Source organism: Brassica rapa, chromosome A01 (assembly GCF_000309985.2).
Source record: "Brassica rapa cultivar Chiifu-401-42 chromosome A01, CAAS_Brap_v3.01, whole genome shotgun sequence".
NCBI lineage: Eukaryota > Viridiplantae > Streptophyta > Magnoliopsida > Brassicales > Brassicaceae > Brassica > Brassica rapa.
Genome location: NC_024795.2, coordinates 25695063 through 25715248, shown reverse-complemented (window position 1 = coordinate 25715248; position 20186 = coordinate 25695063). Strand labels below are relative to the sequence as shown.

General features: G+C 34.7%; 2 protein-coding genes and 2 long non-coding RNA genes across 4 annotated transcripts; 2 read left to right on the top strand and 2 right to left on the bottom strand.

Moving 5' to 3' along the window:
• Window positions 1-104: 104 nt before the first annotated feature.
• LOC103842580 (beta-galactosidase 1) lies at window positions 105-5022 on the top strand. Its single transcript, XM_009119221.3, has 18 exons — window positions 105-478; window positions 654-749; window positions 842-954; window positions 1059-1125; window positions 1267-1359; window positions 1453-1596; window positions 1835-1923; window positions 1998-2103; window positions 2170-2257; window positions 2329-2447; window positions 2524-2688; window positions 2768-2946; window positions 3029-3138; window positions 3213-3322; window positions 3409-3519; window positions 3688-3798; window positions 3891-4433; window positions 4504-5022. Exons 1-18 carry the CDS (start codon window positions 314-316, stop codon window positions 4612-4614), a joined length of 2520 nt encoding a protein of 839 aa, XP_009117469.1. The 5' UTR covers window positions 105-313; the 3' UTR covers window positions 4615-5022.
• On the bottom strand, window positions 4662-8194 carry LOC103842590. Its single transcript, XR_628005.3, has 3 exons — window positions 6245-8194; window positions 5564-5930; window positions 4662-5482 (listed from the first exon to the last, which is right to left on the bottom strand). It is a non-coding gene; the product is annotated as an uncharacterized LOC103842590 (long non-coding RNA).
• A 627-nt stretch (window positions 8195-8821) lies between these two features.
• On the bottom strand, window positions 8822-12578 carry LOC103842569 (beta-fructofuranosidase, insoluble isoenzyme CWINV1). Its single transcript, XM_009119211.3, has 7 exons — window positions 11717-12578; window positions 11584-11592; window positions 10511-11382; window positions 10009-10164; window positions 9681-9928; window positions 9396-9483; window positions 8822-9174 (listed from the first exon to the last, which is right to left on the bottom strand). Exons 1-7 carry the CDS (start codon window positions 11910-11912, stop codon window positions 8995-8997), a joined length of 1749 nt encoding a protein of 582 aa, XP_009117459.1. The 5' UTR covers window positions 11913-12578; the 3' UTR covers window positions 8822-8994.
• A 3814-nt stretch (window positions 12579-16392) lies between these two features.
• On the top strand, window positions 16393-20160 carry LOC103842564. The gene is made up of 2 exons (XR_627998.3): window positions 16393-19654; window positions 19757-20160. It is a non-coding gene; the product is annotated as an uncharacterized LOC103842564 (long non-coding RNA).
• The last annotated feature ends 26 nt before the right edge of the window (window positions 20161-20186 follow it).

Genomic DNA, 20186 nt, shown 5'->3' with positions numbered 1-20186 from the left:
ATGACAAAAAGTCCAAAACACGGTGGGTCCCAAAAAGGTCTCTCAAAGGTGGCCCCCACAAGGAACCCTCCATTGCTAAGTGCTTTAAAAGCAGCTGCAAAGCATCACCATTTTGGCATCAAAACAAGAACCAAGTTTTCTTCTTTTTACACTTTCAAGAATATAAATTTCTTCACAGATCTTCTCTCCTTCCCCCACTTTCTCTGAAGAAGAAAAGTTTTAAGCTAAAGAAACACTTTCTCTGTTCACCACATCTTTCTCAACTAAGGAAAAATAGAATAAACCAAAGCAAGATATTTTGCTTTCAACAGTAATGAAGAATGTGGCTATGGCAGCAGCTTCTGCTCTGTTTCTTCTAGGGTTTCTTGTCTCTTTAGTCTCTGCCTCTGTCTCTTACGATAGCAGAGCCATTACCATCAATGGCAAAAGAAGAATCCTTATCTCTGGATCTATTCATTACCCCAGAAGCACTCCTGAGGTTTGTTTGTTATTTCTTCTTCTTATTTTGCAATGTAGTTAAGAGTTATTACAAAGCTTGAAGCTTTGGCTGTTTTTGTAATCTCTAAAACCCCACATTGTCTACCTAATTCAAGTAAACTCAAATCTAAAGGTTTTGTTTCTTGTCTGGATATGTGTTGTTTTTGTGTGTGTAGATGTGGCCAGATCTAATAAGGAAAGCAAAAGAAGGAGGTTTAGATGTGATTCAGACTTATGTTTTCTGGAATGGGCATGAGCCTTCTCCTGGAAAAGTAAGAAAAAAATCTATCTTTTTTGTGTTGTCAGTGATTTGATCTTTATTTCATTGGATTCCACTTTATGTTTTTTTTGGCTTCATCTGCAGTATTATTTTGAAGGAAACTATGATTTGGTTAAGTTTGTCAAGCTGGTCAAACAGTCTGGACTCTATCTTCATCTAAGGATTGGTCCTTATGTCTGTGCAGAATGGAACTTTGGGTAATAATCTCTTGTCTCTTAGTCTTAACCTTAAAATAGAAACTTTAAAAGGAGAATAAAAAAAATCTAATATGATTTGTTTGTTTTCTGTATATGTTTCTCAGTGGATTCCCTGTTTGGCTTAAGTATGTTCCAGGGATTAGCTTCAGAACAGATAATGGTCCTTTCAAGGTTAGACATGTTTTTTTTCTTTAAAACTAGTCTCTAACTTCATTTTTAAGTTAATTAAATTTCACACTTGTTCATTGACCCTTGTTTTGACTCTGAGATCATTACTTAATTAAGAAACATTTGACTTTTTTTTTCTCAAAGGCTCAAATGCAAAGGTTCACTACAAAGATTGTTAACATGATGAAAGCTGAGAGGCTGTTTGAATCCCAAGGCGGTCCTATAATCCTCTCTCAGGTAAGAACCCTCACTAGTGAACTGTTTTTTGTTTTAACAATCCTAGTATAGAGTTCGTGTGGGACTAAGTAGAGGTTTTGTGTTATGTGACAGATTGAAAACGAATATGGACCAATGGAATATGAGCTCGGTGCACCCGGTAGGTCTTACACTAACTGGGCAGCAAAAATGGCTGTGGGGCTAGGCACTGGTGTCCCATGGGTCATGTGCAAACAAGACGATGCTCCCGACCCCATTGTAAGAGTTTCTTTTGTCTTGTCTCTGGAACAGTTTCTTCATTAGCTGTATGCTATTGTCTCTCTTCATTCTTTCAGAAAAAAAATCACTTCATTAAATAGTAGTATTCATTTAAGTTTGCACATGCGTTGGTGACACTTCTTTTCATGATCTTTTTCGCTTTGACTAAAATAATAATATTCAATCACTCTCCTTGCATGCATGTTAACTTGTTGAACTTATGATTGTTCTCTACTAGATCAATGCTTGCAATGGCTTCTATTGTGATTACTTCTCTCCAAACAAGGCTTACAAACCCAAAATGTGGACTGAAGCCTGGACTGGATGGTAAGCACAAACTCAAAAGTGAACCTCTTCTTCTATTATTGTTTTTTGGTGATCTCAGTCTGTTTTCTTGATAGGTTCACAAAGTTTGGAGGCCCAGTTCCTTATCGTCCAGCTGAAGATATGGCCTTTTCAGTTGCAAGGTTTATCCAAAAGGGTGGATCCTTCATCAATTACTACATGGTAAAGCTAAAATTGCTGTCTTCTGTTTTAGCTATTCAAGTTCTCATACACTTGTTTATTGCTCAGTTTCACGGTGGAACAAATTTTGGTCGTACTGCTGGTGGTCCGTTTATTGCAACCAGCTATGATTATGACGCTCCTCTTGACGAATATGGTAAGCTTTTGCTAAATCCCAAAATATAATAATTGTTTTCTTTATAAACATTGGCTACTACTTTCAAACAGGACTTGAAAGGCAGCCTAAGTGGGGGCACTTGAAGGATTTGCATAGAGCTATCAAGTTGTGTGAGCCAGCATTAGTATCAGGACAACTCACAAGGATTCCCCTCGGAAATTATCAAGAGGTCTCAACTCAAAGCCTTTTTAAAATTTTGTTTATTATTGCTTTGATAAACTTATGTAACATTTGTAAATGTGCAGGCTCATCAGTACAAATCAAAATCAGGAGCGTGTTCTGCATTCTTAGCAAACTACAATCAAAGATCCTATGCCAAAGTTACTTTTGGGAAGAATCACTACAATCTACCTCCATGGTCTATTAGTATTCTCCCTGACTGCAAAAACACAGTTTACAACACAGCCAGGGTAAAGAAGATTCATTACATGCTTCAACTAGATATAATGATTAAAGAGGATCAAAGTATTAAACTGGTTTTGGCTGTAGGTTGGTGCTCAAACTTCAAGGATGAAGATGGTTAGAGTTCCTGTTCATGGAGGACTATCTTGGCAAGCATACAATGAAGACCCATCAAGTTACGTTGATGAGTCATTCACAATGGTCGGATTAGTGGAGCAGATCAACACTACAAGAGACACTTCAGATTACCTGTGGTACATGACTGAGTAAGTATCCACAGACCTTGTAGAATCTTATCAATGCATATTGACTTGTTTACTCAAATTTTCTGTTTCTTTTGTTGTACAGTGTTAAGATTAACTCCAACGAAGGGTTTCTGAGGGGTGGGAATTTGCCAACTCTTACCATTCTATCAGCTGGACATGCTATGCATGTGTTCATCAATGGCCAGTTAACTGGTAATTGCTTTGTGTACTATCTGCTAGTTCAACTGTTTAGCTTTGTTCTGACATGTTTTTGCTCTCTTATTCAGGTTCTGCTTATGGTAGCTTAGACTCTCCCAAGCTAACATTCCGAAGAGGTGTGAACCTAAGAGCTGGTTTCAACAAAATTGCTATACTAAGCATAGCTGTTGGTCTCCCGGTTAGTCCATAGCACCAATCTTTTTAGCCAAACACTTAAGTTCAACGTTAGAGATGTTCTTAACCTATATGTTCTGACAAATGCAGAATGTGGGACCACATTTTGAGACATGGAATGCTGGAGTTCTTGGTCCAGTTTCATTAAATGGTCTCAATGGGGGACGGAGAGACCTGTCCTGGCAGAAATGGACTTATAAGGTACATAAATAAATATATAAGTGTTGTTTTAAAGATATGTGTACACGGATTAAGGATTAAGAAATCATTTACTTTTTTTTATATTTTTCGAAATAAAAACACCATTAATTATACACTTAACCATATTTGTGCCACTCTACTGATTAGTGATGGCATAACCTCTTTCAGGTTGGTCTTAGAGGAGAGAGTCTAAGTCTTCATTCACTCAGCGGTAGCTCTTCAGTTGAGTGGGCAGAAGGTGCATTTGTGGCTCAAAAGCAGCCACTTACTTGGTACAAGGTTGGTAACACATCTTGAGTTTATTTTTATTGTTATGGACATCAAGATTAGTTTCTGGTGGTTTGACATTGTCTCAATTGTCTTTGTTTCAGACAACATTCTCTGCTCCAGCTGGCGACTCACCGTTGGCTGTGGACATGGGAAGCATGGGGAAAGGTCAGATATGGATTAATGGGCAGAGCGTGGGACGTCACTGGCCTGCATACAAAGCAGTTGGTACTTGCAGGGAGTGTTCTTACATCGGAACATTCAACGAGAACAAGTGCTTAAGAAACTGTGGAGAGGCTTCTCAGAGATGGTACCATGTCCCAAGGTCATGGCTGAAACCAACAGGCAACCTATTGGTTGTCTTTGAGGAATGGGGAGGAGATCCAAACGGAATCTCACTGGTCAGAAGAGAAGTGGACACTGTCTGTGCAGATATCTATGAGTGGCAATCAACGCTTGTGAACTATCAGTTGCATGCTTCTGGAAAAGTTAATAAACCACTGCATCCCAAAGTGCACTTACAGTGTGGGCCTGGACAGAAGATCACCACAGTGAAGTTTGCTAGCTTTGGGACACCTCAAGGAACTTGTGGTAGCTACCGTCAAGGAAGCTGTCACGCTCATCACTCCTATGATGCTTTCAACAGAGTAAGTTTCATTGATCTTTGTTCTGTTTTGTGCCTTGTAACATGATCTGAAGGTTGTGTTTGTTTTGCAGCTTTGTGTTGGGCAGAACTGGTGTTCTGTAACTGTAGCACCAGCGATGTTTGGTGGTGATCCTTGTCCAAATGTGATGAAGAAACTCTCTGTAGAAGCGGTTTGCGCTTAAACCAAGACGCAGCAGCGGTTTCACATTCTTACAGTTTTTTTCTGGTAGTATTAGTATGTTGTTGTGGCTATTTTACAAGCGGTGGAAGTTGTACAAAAGGGACACAACACACCGTTCAAACTATTTGCAGAGTTGTGATTTATATGTGAATAAGCTTGTGTGGTAATTGTAACCCAAGAAAGAAAGAAGAAGAAGCACATTGAGACTGGAGAATAGGTGTCCATGTGTTGATGATTCTTTGAGGGCAAAACTGGGATTATATTATTCTCTGAGTTTTGCTTCCAACGTGTTGTGTTTGTTGTTGTTGTAGTAGTTGTATTAGCCTGAGACATTCTCTGCAATTATCTCATTGCTAAACTTATGTAATGTTTTTATTTCTCTTTAATGAAACATCTTTAATTCTTGAAGAATATATCAGTTCACAGCATTGTCTTGAAGATTAATCACATTCAGAATTCATCAGTTGTGTTTCTTCTGTCTTGGGTTTCTAATCAATTTTCACAGAAGAGTAGATCTTTCTAACGAGCCAGAAGCAAGCCTAGAAGAAACCAATTGTGCCAGTCAGGACGAAGAAAGCGTAAGAGATGATGATCATGTACCCTAAGTAGAGCATTCCAGAGACCAACTTTGTGAAGAAGTAAAAGATAGAGTAGAAAGAAGATGAGCCTGCGGTTAAGTAAGCTCTCCACCACCAGTTGTAGTCCTCACTGCAAAGCTGGAAGTAGCAGAGCACAGTGCACAGGTGACGAACAAGATCAAGAACACTATGAAGAGGAACCCGAAGATGTAGTAGAACTGGTTCAGCCATATGGATGTCATGATGAAGAAGACATGTGTCCCACCGAGAAGCTCATTTGATTTCACTCTCCTGGAGTATCAAAGTTCCAAAACATGTTTTAGCAAAGGCAAACAGCAAAGCAAAAGAAGTGTAGAGATGAATTATTTTTACCTTAAATGAGACATCATATTTAAACACAATTTCTTTTCCTTCCTCAACTTCTTGAGGGCCAGTATTGCTTTGGATTAAATTCTCTGTGGCCTTGTTGCATGCTGTTAGCTAAGGATTGTTTTTATCCCACTCCTTATACTCATGCAAGATAGTATCCAACAAAAGATAAAGACCCGTTAGCTTATGAAAAAAGCAATCTAACAACAACAAGAGCCGGAAGAATGGGGGTATTACTTACAGTATAAACTGAATTCTCAGCATTGTTCAAGAACTTAGGAGGCTTACAGTAATTCGAGTAGTAGTAGTCATAAGGAAGCTGGGTCTTGGTAGAAGACTTCTTGTTAACTCTGACATAAAGAGGATCACCCTGTTAAAGAAGAAACAACGAATCAAGAGCTTACAAAGCCAGGTTGCTAATAGAGCAATAAACAAGATTTTTAAACACAAATGCATTATCACATATTCACATCAAATAAAGTCAATGAACTCTTTGAAAATGCAGATAATCAGCATGATGGATAACAAAGTTCTAAAATTTTTACATAAAAGACACAAACTTTCCAGTAGATTAAAATGAAATCACACGCTAAATCAAAATATGACTCAGACCCATAAGTCCTAGATGGTTCTTCTCATTGGAAATGTGAGATGGGGAAGGTACAAAACCTCCTAAAGAGTTACCTTGTGGAAATAACGAGGAGCTACTCCTGGGAGAGATGAGGAGAAACAGAGGAAGAGAGTGGCGTAGAATCGAAAGTTGATTCCTTTCCGTCTTCTTCATCTCTTTTCTTCTTCTGTCTCCTTGGGAAGTTGCCGGGGAAATTCAACAGCTCGCAATATCGTATTAATTTTAGCAAAGATGGACGCAATGATACGATGTCGTTCTGAGTGTTTGTGGTATTAAATGTTTTTTTTTTTTACATTCAATACTCCATATTTGAAATAGTTTCCTTTTTTTTAATGACATTGTTATATGTTCAGAAAACAGGCAGCAATTATAATTATTTTAGGAAAATTAAGAATGAAACTAGGGTCTGATCCACACGACTGTTTTTTAAATAATTTTATATATCAATTTTATAATTTTAATTATTTATATATTTCAGTTTTAGACGGTTAAATAACTTATAATTTAATAATTATAGACAATATATATAATATTTTTTAGAGTATTTGCTTATAAAACCTACCATTTAGTTGATTATATATATATATATTAGTACATCTATATTTTTAAATACACATGTTTCTTAGATAATGCATTTTTCCTACTATATGGACTACAATATGGTTTAATGTCAAACTTATTCTATCACTCGCAACATTTACCAAAAATAATGATTAAAAACTTAAAAATATATCGATTTAATATATCCAACTTATTATTGTAAATGTTTTTATAATAAATTTATCTAATTATATACACTAAATTATGAACAAAAAAATTATTTATTATATTTTTATAATTAACTAAATTTTATGAATTATATTTCTATGAAAATTAGTTAATCTATTATCTTTTTATTTTCTATGAATTATTTTTATAATTTTATAGATTCTTGATTACAAAAAAAAATCTTTTTAATTTTATCACTTTATATATATTATGTGTATGCGAAAGTAAAATAACTTTCTGGCATGATGCTCTGTACGCATGGGTTATGTTCTTGAAGATATATGTATTTTTGACATAAAAATTGATATATGTAAATTATTAGATTTTAGTACAATGACATGATATAAATTTTTTTTTTGATATAAAAATATAATATATTTATATACGATGTAATTTTAGTTTTATATTTTTCTGTGGGGATAAATAAAAAGTTGTTATATGGGTTGGTAACTGAATAATGGGTTGGATCCGTTAGATGGAGTCCCTATTTGTAAGTGATACATATTTTATTTTACTCGATTGGTAACTGAATAATGCAATATTCATATACCAACAAAGATTAGCATTGCTATAATAATTTTTTAAAAATTAAAAGATGGTCCAAATAAGAAAAATCACACATGAACAAAATTATGACTTCTATTTTAATAGTATAGATGTTTGATTTTGTGCATAAACACTATTTTGGAAAAAAAAAAAATCGGATATGCACATTTCAACACAAATGTGAACCCTTAAATACCAAAATTTAATATTGCAATCTTTAATTGGTTAAATAGCGTTTTTGATTGAAGAACCAGAAAGAAGCTTCATGTCAAAGCGTTTTTGGCATGATGGCTATAAATTCGTTAGTCATTAAACTTGCTTAGTGTTGTGGTTTAGGTTTTGCCCATCGTATATATTGTGGGCTAGAACTACTAGGCTTTGTAGCCGTTGTTATTAAAATTATACTTTAGAATGGTCCCAAGTCTAGTCTAAAGTACACATATGTCATAATGATTTCATACTTATTGTCATTTTGAGCCAAACATGCAAATTGTATTCAAGTTTCTAGGGGTGGGCATTTTACCCGAAATCCGAAGTGGCATCCGAACCCGATCCGAAAAACCCGAACCGAAATCCGAACCGAAGTAGCAAAATATCCGAACGGGTATTGAATTAGGAGAGATTGGATATCCGAACCCGAACGGGTAATATCCGAACCCGAATGGATATCCGAAAATAACCGAACATATGATAATTAACCTTATATTTATAGTTTACATCTTTCATTTTATATAAAATATTTATATTGATACTACACATACTTTAAATTCATATGATATACATACAATTACGTAGAAGATGATTTGTTATTCGCTTAAAATGCATGTCAAACTTTTTATTTCAGCAATTAACAAAAAGTTACATCCAAAATTTAAAAACAATAACCAAATTAATGTCTTTTTAGTTTGAAAATGTTATGTCCAAATCTATTAACCATGCAATCTATTAAAAATAAAAAATAGTTAAGTGAAAAGTTATATATTTAAATACAAGAAATTTGAGAAATGAAAATTTTCATTTTTTTTTCTTCAAAATCTAAATATCCGAACCCGATCCGAAATAACCGAAACCGAACTTAAAATACCCGAACCCGACCCGAAGTACAGAAATACCCGAACGGGTTCTACACCTCTATACCGAAATACCCGAAAATCCGAAATACCCGATCCGAACCCGAACGGGTACCCGAACGCCCACCCCTACAAGTTTCACATATAATATTTATACACATGTGCTCGTATATTCATATAAAATCCACTATAATCATGTTCGCTGGAACTTAGAAGATTTTGATTACCAACAGTAGAATTGTAATTTAACACAGTAAACCAATACTATGAGAAGTCAAATGAAATGTCATATAACTTGAAATTTATTTCAACATACAAGTTGGACTCTTTTCCACAACCAAACAAATTGGACCACATAAGATCTCCAGAACCATATCATATAAATGCTCAATAAATGTATCTATCTTTGCCATACGTGATCAACTGATTTGGGCAGACTTCATGCTCCAAGCACTTAAGCTTAAGACATCAACACTTTGAGATCCATAGTTAAAAGCAAAGAGATGTGAATTTTTTCCTATTGCCAGTTTTGGATACACTCTGGAGGTAATGCATGCTCTTCCTCTTCCACCGAAACTCTCCACTACTGAATGATCAATCTACAACAACATGAAACAATAAAAGCTTCTTTAAGAAATCTATAGAACATATAATCCTCTTGATTCTTGAACAAGGTAAAGATCATATAGTCTTGAATCTTGATCAGAGGCTAATTAAGCTATCTCGTATATTTTTTTTTCCTCGGGGGTTTGCATGCCAATTTAACATTTCCTGAAATAGTAACATATATAAAATGTGTGTGAAGTGGAGACTTAATTACCAAGGCTCTGAGGGAGAGTGGTTGGCGAGGATTAATATCCACAAAAGCTCCATAAGTTGTTTTGTCATTATCTTCTTCCAATGAAGATCTGTCCCAAATTCAACATCACCCAAAATGTCACAAAATTAGAAAGTCAAAGTTTGGATATTTCTTCAATAATTTCAAGAAATTCAATTTGTATGTATGTCACTGTTGAAAAAATAAACATAAGTACTTGTCGTCGCAAGGATTAGTCTAAATTAATGTACTTAATAGTTAATATGGATCGTAATCAAGGAAACGTACCTGCTCTGGTCACTGCACATGACCACAAAGTACTTATTGCTGTTTTGCCGGGCTTTGAAGATTCTAAAATAAACGGATGTGTACTCTTCCAAGTTCTTAGATGCGAGAACCATTAAACCGAATGGACCTAAACCGGACTTAACCGACATATTCATCTTACTACAGATCAACTGTGGATCAGTCCAACTTGGTTCTATCACATCCGCTTTCTCCAAGTTTCTCACTTTGAACAAAACCTCCACATCCGCCTATAACAATCACAAGATTTTTAAAAACCTTATTTTTCTAATACTAATTATTTAAATCCACATATATAAATTAATCACACCTGTGCAGCTGTCACACCATAGACTTCAAGTCTAGATCTTGTTAAAACTTTGTTACGTAAGTTGACTTGCTTCATACGTAATCTCTCTAATTCCCTAACCGGCCATTGAATCAGTTGTTTCCCGGACCGATCAAGCCAAATTTTCCTTGGAATCGTCTAAAAAGAAAAAGAAAACAAAATTAATTATTGTCTACATTTTTACTTGACGTTTTGGTTTGTACAAACAAATTAAAAAACATCTAATTTTATATATTTTGTAAACAAAAAATCATTGACTATTTATCTAATCATAATCCAACCAATAAAAAAACTTGCATAATCTAACAAATCGTATTGACCCAAAAAAATATCTAACAAATCATATAATATAAAAATTTATTGAAAGTTGAAATTCATTTAGTTTAGAACATTTTTTTTCTAAAACGTCAACTCTTAAAAAAAACAGAGAGAGTAATTTCTACCATATTATGATTACTTAAGTTTCAAAATGTAAATAAATTACCTGAATACCGGACCAGCCTTTCTCAACATCATCCTCAACGGATGACGACTCGTTAGTCCAACCCCACAACACTCTTCGGTTCTTGGCCGAGTCGTAAAACGTTTTCGAAGCATAGTACTTTCCGTAATCATATCTTGGAGCCGTACCGTCCATCTTGAAACCCTTGTCGGGTACGAACTTATCTCCAACCCGGTCGTACGTACCAATCGTGTAATAATCATGTTTCGTGTCATCCAAGCTTATTTTCAACACGTGTTTTAAAACCTCATTAGGTTCGCCAAAAGACGACGTTTCCACGCCTTTAGAGCCAAACCTCGTCACGGGGAAAAAGTCAGGACACTCCCACATTCCACTTCCGTCGTCATAATGCAACGGCTCGGGAGATTTTTCCCATTTTAGAAAGTCTTTGCTCGTGTAAGTGATAGCTAGTCCACGGCGGTGGATTTTGCTTCCGATGATCACTCTCCATTTCTTGTCGTGCCCTAGCCACGCGGTGGTTGGGTCACGGAACGAGCTGGCGTTGATTCCGTTGACGGCGTCGGGAGCCATCAGAGGATTCAACGGTGACTTTTTCCATTCCACGAGGTATGGATCGGAGAGATCTTTAGGCTCGGCTATGTTTTGGACCTGTTGGTTCTTGGGGTCGATTCCGGTATAGAGGATAACCGGTTTGCCGTCGGGGAGGATTGTAGCCGAACCGGACCAGCATCCGTTGATATCAAACGGCTCAGACGGGAAGATAGCCGGAGGATGTGGGTCCCAGTTGATTAAGTCTGTTGATGTGGAATGAGCCCACACGATGTTACCCCACACGGCGCCTTTGGGGTTCCATTGGTAGAAAAGATGATATATTCCTTTGTATATCATCGGGCCTGTATAAATGTAAATATTTTATTATATACATATGTAATCATCGTGGTGCAGCGTAATAAAAGGTCGACCAATGCATTAGAAAAATTCAAATATACGGTTGGTATGCTGACTTATTGGTATAATTAATGTTTCTGAAAAATAATAAATTACTAGTTTCTAGGGAAAATGATCTGTCTATTGGATAGGAAGAGTTGACTAACCATTCGGATCTGCTCATGGCAAGAGATCAATCCAATTTGTCCAAGCAGGAGCCATAGAGAAGGAACAAAAGGTTAGAGAAATAAAAACAATATGACAGTGAGGCTGAGATTAATATGGTGGTATTGAACATACCGTTCATCCAATTCTTGGGTGGTTGAAAATGGAAGCCGGTCCGGTAGGGCTGGTTTACGGAAGGAGATTTGATGTTAGAGCTTTGGGTAAGTCTGTTGTACACATGGTGCGAGGCCTCGAGATCGACGACATATTTACTAAGAAGTAACGTGAATAACAACCAAAGTCCAATGTTGGAGCAAACTTCTTTGGTCATTGTGTTTTTTTTGTGTTGTTGGTTTCTTTATGGTCGTTGTTTGAAGGAGGGAAGATCATGCAAATTTATAGGCAAATAACGAGGGCAAGCCTGTCAATATAAAAAGCTGAGTATCTAAACTAACAAGTCGAGTTTTATTTGCCTTGTTGGCTTTATGTTAATCATGAATGTTATACTGCAATAAGTCAGACATTTAAACAAGTTGTTTCCAACAATTTTCGTTGTTTTAAAGATAAACGAGTCACTTAAATGCTTTTAGATTTCGTACCAAACTTTTAGAAACCATTTTCAAACATACAATTCTGATTGTATTTAAAAATATTTAAATAGAATGATGATATTTTGGAGTATTAATCCAAAAAGTGGTAAAGATCTGAATTATATAATTTGTGGGATAAAAGTTAATAAAACACACGTCAATGTGATATTCAAAAAGTGAATGTTAGAAATATTTTTTTTGCTAAGTTTAGAAATATTTCTTGGTAAATCTATTCTTTTGGTCCTATCAATTTTAGAATATTAAATCTAAACTAAGCGTGTTTTCGGTTACATGATCAAAACAAACTTCGATAGGTGTAGCTTGTAAGTTTTATAGAAACAATGTCTTATCCCATTCCAACTAGTTAACGCTATCAAAATTGTATACATTATAAGAGTTTGAACTATTAGGTTTTGAGAGTATAAAATCTCGAGGATATATTTTGAAATCAGTTTATATCATATCCGGGTACAAATATGTATGTATATATATACCAAAAATGTTGGTATTAATAAGTGACGCATCAAATGCAAAACAATAATCCTACTATATAAAAGAAGCTATTTTTAGAGCTTCTAAGGAGTGCCATATCAGATGAAATATTCCTGACCAATTAAAGTGACATGTCATACTTATGTTTGTGTGTGTATTCTTTACGCCGACGTCATGTTTTCTGCCACGTCAAACACCTTCTCTTTCTTTGAGCGTAGTCTTCTTAGTGTCCTATATTCCACCACCGATCTCAGAACCCATGTGTAACGCTATCGTTCCTCATTGAGGCCACTTGACAACGTCTCTCCATTAACTACCTCTCTGTCCAGCTCTCCCACTATGTCGACTTTAATAACCCATTTCTCAACTTCCATCAAAAATCTCTAATTCCTGAGACTATAAATAGGAGAGATGAGAACCTCTAGAAATCTCTCTGCTTCACGAGATTCAATCATATTTCTTCTTTACTACACACAATTTGCAACGGTGGTGTTATCCCATATATTTCTTTACGATTTGAAAATTTGACAGTAGTCCTCAGATGGTGGTGCCACGTTTCATGGGTTTATGGAAAGCACGTAACATCGCAGAAGAAAAGCTGAGACGAGTCAAAAGGTGGAGTTTTCATGTCCCCTCAATGATATAATTTAATTTTATTATGTTTTTTCTCTAATATTTGTTCCCGTTCCTTAAGAACTTTTCATGTCCCCTCAATGATATAATTTAATTTTATTATGTTTTTTCTCTAATATTTGTTCCAGTTCCTTAAGAACATTATGTTGTGTGGGCTTAAGAAACTAAAATTTTGATCTGCTATTGCCTTTTGAAATGATATACCCTATTGGTCAGCGTTAGATTTGAAAGTCTGGGCACTTCTTTTGTTTTATTTCTATGTTTGTTCGTGTATTGTGTCTTTTTGATTATGTTCTCTTAGATTGTTTCTACAAAACCTTTGTTTCTCTTTGAGCTTCCTGTTGAGCATAATTGAGCAGCCATATCTTCTTTTGTTTGCTGTTGAAATCATTATAGACTCATTGCAAGTGTTCTTAAAGTAATGTTTTTATTACCCCTCTCCCAGGTATCTACAGAGCAAGTAACTCCAGAGTGATCAGAGACAGAAGTAGGAGACAAAGAAGAGGTGACATTAACGGATCAGAGAGACTGACGAGAACAATCAACAGACGACAGACTGTAAAACCCGGAAGGGTCCAAAACTCTGCCGTGTCCAAGATGCAAGAGCATGGACACTAAGTTCTGTTATTACAACAACATAAACCAGCATCGCCATTACTGCAAAGCTTATCAGAGATAGTGGACTGTCCACGGGACTATGAGGACTGTACATGAGGGTGCATGAAGGTGCATGAAGCCGCTACAACAAAAATTTATCCTCTTATTACCGTCACATGACAATCTCCGAAGCTCTAGAGGCTGCAAGGTTTGTTCAGAAAATACATACCAACACTCGAGTCCTGAGTTTTGGTGTAGAGAATGTATTGCTTTAGCGGCTCATCTGTGACCACTTCTATCAATCACTCACTACAAATAGTTTAAATTAACGAGACGATTCCCGAAACTCATGTGCATGATCATCATATCGTCTATCATTGTCTAATTTGGGTTATTCCTCCTTCACCATTTCCTTCATGCACGTAAAAACAAATCTATATATATTCTCTTACATATAACTAAAAACCAAGAATAAAAATATAAAAATAAAATATAAATTTTAATCCGTTGTGATAAAATCCATTATTTTCATCAAAACTAAGTAACTATGATAAAAAAAAAGCAATTAGATCGTAATTATTTTCTCTTTCAGATAAATGCATACTTCAATTTTGTAAAACATCATAAAGTTTTTCTCTCATGTTATAACTGTTATAAGTTCTACACAATTAGCATATAACCCAAAGATATTGGAATATATGTTAGCATCTTCTATAAATTAGTTACTTAAGTAATTTAAATAATTTATTTTATTATTTTTAAGTTAAACATCTACAGTCTTATGAATTAATACAAGAAATAGAAAATTATACACTATTTTGAATATATATTTTCATAATTTTTGTAGAAATTCATTAGAGTTTTGAAAATTTCTAAATTAATAATACATTTTCCTATCAAATTATTAAATAGTTTTATTTGATTTACAAATATAATAACATAATTATGATTCAAACAAACGTGTATATTTATAAGGAATAATAGTTACTTTTTTTTACAGTAAACATTCACAAACTCATGTTGACTCTGTAAACCAAAGTGGTAGTTCTGCATCCATATGTACGACGAAAGACAGTTGTTTCCGAGCACTAATGAATAATAGTTACTATGATGAGGTTTTCATGCTGATTACCTAATTTAAAATAATTTATTAATAATGAGTCTGCTATTTTTCCATAGTTTTTTTTTCAAACTGCTATTTTTACATAGTTTAAATTAGCAATTTTTTTAAAAAAAAATAGTGTCACTAGATTCATTAAACTAACGTACAAAAGAGAAAATAATATATGTTACTGTGTTCTATAGAATCGACTACTGTTTAAAAATAATTTATTTATTTACTACTAAAATCAAGATAGAAAATATTTAAATGGTCAAATAATTATATTTTCTTATTTTTAATGGTAAAAATGGTTTGTATAGAAATAATACTAAAACAAATAGTAAAAATTATGGTAAAAATAAAAAAAGTTATTTTTATTTTTCTTGAGAATAAAATAAATATTTAAGATTTATTTATATTATTTTGTTTGTTGCTTTTCCGTCCGAAGGGCGGGTTGGATCCTAGTAACTAATAAAAATTACAAATTTGGTGATTTACACGGAGGTCAAGAAGCCACAACAGTTCATAAGAACGTGTCTTTACTCTCCATCACCCGTCCATACACGAGGCGAGGAGATTAAAAAATGAATTTATGAAAAGTAATTTAATGTTGAATAATATATACTGGAAAAGTCAAATTCTGGACTATACCTTTGTCCCTTTGTAGATCCCCCATTCACATTTCTATACAACTTTACAATCTTTGACATTCCAAAAACAGACCGTACCACGTTGTAGGCTGCAACTTATCCATTCCATTGTATGATATAGTTCACCAACCCGAATCTCCTCTCTTTTACCCACCGCCCACCGGTACTTTTGGTTGATTGCTTTAACCACGCATATGAGATATTCACATCAATGCATATTCTGAATAGAAATATATTAGCGAGTTTAACTAGTTTGTTAACAACAACAATAGTTCAAAATAAATCAAGAATTTAGAATTTTTGGAACATTTAAATAGATATCTCACATTGGAAAATAAAGTAACATTTGTAACAAGTCCGAAGCCATATTTAGTTTGCTAACCATGGATTTAATTATATCACTTGTCCGTCGTTGCTTGATACAATATAAACTCCTGCTTCTAAAAACATGTGTTGCTCTAAATCTTTGGTGAAAACCATTCCAAAAATAGAATTAGTCTCAAAGTAGCTAATAACTTATGTTGGTAAACGTGTAAATATGCAAAGATGGCAGAAGTCTTGATGTATGATCCACTTCTATTCAACAATTTATCGCTAAGACAAATGGTTATCTACCATAAAACTATGAGTATAAAATGACGTTCAAAGGATATTCATTTTGATACCAACTCCTATCTACATTACTGGTTTCGTTATTTCCAGCGCTGCCTATCAATCATCATCTTGCACCGCTAACGGTGGCTTCACTTTGGTTTCTACTTTGTGTTTCCTTCTACATTTTGGTTTTATGATTGTATTTTTCATCTTCTCTGTTTTGTACTGAATATTTTGGAAACGATGTCTCTCTTGAAGGGAGACGAAGAAGATGCATAAAGTTATTAAAAAAATATTCATTTTAATATGCTTTGTCAATGTAACTTATGTAAAAGCTTGTACAATTTTCATTTTTGTTTCGTTTGTTTAGCCCAACTAAAATGCATTTCAAAAAAATAAATAGCTGGTAACTCGACCGTATCACATTTTTTTGATCGGATAGTACCTTATCTTAATTTTGAATGATATCTTATTCGCCTTAAAAAAAAAAAAAAAAAAAAAAATCTTATTCGCCTTAAATCTTACCCCAACACCAACAAAGCATCATATAATAATTTTTTAATTGACGTGGTATGTTATGTTACATGCCTCTACATGTGGACGTGCAGATACGCATTAGTATTAGCAGAGAAGATCGCAAAATATTGTAAATTAATGATAACAATAATATACTCCTTTTCACCGACAAGAGTCAGCAAAAGATTTTGAGAAAACATGTGTCTGAATGAAAAGTTTTGACAAAATCACACATATTCTATCTACATCATTCATATGTTTTCTACTGTTACTTATTTGTCTTTAATTTCATATTTTCAAAACTTGACCTAAATCCAAAATTTGCTTTTTTGCTTTCTCTTAAGAATTCAGATTTTGTTAACATTTTTGTTCCGTCAACGATTTGCTAACATTCATGTACATACATATCCATAACTAGACATCATCAATAACGTATATATGTACGAATACAATGAATATAAAAATGTTCAAGAGTCGACCATTTTTATCATCCGGATTTTGATGAAGTAATGGATAATCTTGATATCCTGACACGGTATTATAGAAAATGAAATGGTAGTCGTTTTTAATTACTATCTTAAGCAATAACGTCTCATTCAACTCTTTATGATGATAATACTCTTATACGTATATGAACGAAGCAGTTGAGATTTTGTTTGACTTTTTTTTTGGTTCGCTCCAAATCTATCATTCTTTCGTAGGGCCCATACAAGTAATGTAGAGTGTCCCCTCCACCGTCAATGTTCTTAAAACTACCATCTTTTTATCAAAGGCTTGCATTGGTGGCGATGGATGATCGAGTATCGCGTTTAGCTCGGTCCAGAGAGAGAGAGTAAACCGATGATACACGCTTTGACACGGCAGAGGATAAAGCACAAATATACAAGTAAATATTCTGTGTTTGACCTTTTTCATGACCTTTTTAGCAGCCTCTATAACAATTTTTCATCTTTGTTGTTCACTTGTTTGAATATCAATTCATTATTTGTTTAAACATGACCTTTTTAGAGAATGTTTAACACCGTTTTGTTTTGCTGGGTTTGTTGGTTGGATTGAATTGTTTATGAGTTTTGTGTTGGTTATCGTGTGATTTAGGGCACAAGGATGTAATTCAGGGTCTTAATTGTTAGGGCCAGGGCCGGCCCTGAATAAGCATGGGCTCCGTGCACAAAGTAATTTTTATGGACCCACTAAATGTGACATGAAAATATTTTTGGTAAAGGAATTGGCTAACTTAATCATCATCATGAATTAATAAGAGAACTACTGATCCAATGACACTTCGAGCATATGATAGCTCTGCTTCTTCTCAGGGACGCCATGCCGCGTTATGAAATAGATTATAAACATTAACTGCGAAATAAGATGCCCAAAAACCTCTGGTCCTCATTGGCTTCGATTGTAATTGATACCGTTTAAAAAAAAATTAATTTTGTTCAAGTTGATCCATGATTATTTTTATTGTGACTTGTGAGGCTGCTTACTTAGAATTCTGCTCATAGCTACCCATTTTAACTAACATTTTTTGTGTAAAGCTACATTCCATTCTCTCCCCTTGGAATAAATTTCTAGTGTTCTTTTGCACTTGTCTGAGGAGTATAACATCAACAAGTTATTAGGAATGTTACTTGATTCTTTTTTTTTTTCTACGGATGTGTGTGTCTCAGGTTATTTTGTCATTCCCAAGTCATTTCCAAGTGGATGTACCTACATTTGTAACCAAGTTAGATGGAGCTTTCATCTTGGGTTTGATTCATTTTGTACCTAACCGGTATTATATTGATGGATTAGTTGCGTATCCATCCAGATGCAAAGCCTCGCGAGATTACTCTTTGGATCTAGAAAGCATTTATGATCTCAACGGTTATTAAAAAAAAAGATGTACCTATATTTGCATTCATGTTTTGACTTACTGTCATCTATTTACAAGCTCCTTAGTCTGATGTTCAGTGTCACAGACTCACAAAGCCTTACTTTCGATAGTTCAGCTACTGTTTGGTTAAAAAAATCTGGTGATCTCTGAGATATTTTTGGAGTGCATGATACTGCCTTGTTAGTGAATTTCTGTCTTCAAGTTTTCGGTAGTCAAAGGGAATGGAACAGTTCAAGAACCTTGTTACTGAATACTGTTTCTTGTTATCGAACTTGGGATACAGTTCCCTTGTATACGTTTTGTACAATCAATCGACACTAACATATGATATGATCTAGTTACAATGACTCAATCAGAGATTTTGCTATGGGCTAAGGCACAATATATAATGTTCACCTTCAGATAGCAAGAGTAAAGAGTTGATGTTGAAAGTAGTTGATGTTGTTGTCCTCTGGCTTTTCAATACACTAGAAGCACGCGGGAAATATATGACCTATTCTAGCCATTAGTCTCGCAGACCATCATTTTCGAATCTAAAACACAAACTGTAGTTAATTTTACGAGTTCTAATACCATGTTCAAAATCTTAGAGGTAAAAGGTTTCTTGTGTATCGAACTTGGGATACAGTTTCCTCTTATACGTTGTGCACAATCGACACTAATATATGACCTAGTTACAATGGTCCAATCAGAGATTGCGGTATGGGCTAAGGCCCAATATATAATGTTACATTCAAGATTCAAGCGTAAAGAGTTGCGTAATATATTATACAAGGAACACATATTCTCTTTTTTTTTGGGGGTAAATGTTAGTAAAATCACATATTCTCTTCTTCTTCTTTTTTTTGAATATAGAATCACACACACACATATTCTCTTTTCTTTCCCTGATTTTGATATTTGTTTTCTTCGAAGGAATGATGAATTTGTTGGCTCACGAGAAGGTGAGCGAAGAGGGCCTCGATGTTCAACTAACCTAGGTCTTCGCGTAGCAATCTCAATTTAACTCGGTTTATTTTTTACCCGGTAATGTATAACACAGTTAATATTCATTTGTTGTAGACTTGTAGTGATTTGTCTCTGTTCACAAAAGTCACCCCGACCCTTGGTTAAATGGCTGATTTATAGTTGGTTCGTTGCGGGGACCAGCAAAACGGAGACGTTTCCTAGTGACAGTGGCAAGAGGAAGACCAGAAACGGATAACTCGGGAACGGATGTATTCTTCTTAAGGGCGTCTCCTCCTAAGCCGGCGCGACCAGATTGCATGGCTCAGTTCTGTTCATAATCCAATGATATATTGACACGTGTCCTGTATGGTTCACTGAACCTGTCGTTTTCACGCGTGTCTATTGCCGAAGGTGACACAAGATGGTTCCCTGAAAATTAAGTGTATCCTTTTTTAATAATTGAGCTTTATGTGTTTTGAAAATTCAAAACTATAAACGATAACTGTTAGTTTCACTGTATAACTATTTTTTTCTTTTGTAAACTATAAAAGACAACAATTAAGGTTGTGTGCATGTTACTAATATTAGTGCCTAGTGGTAGTAGAATACG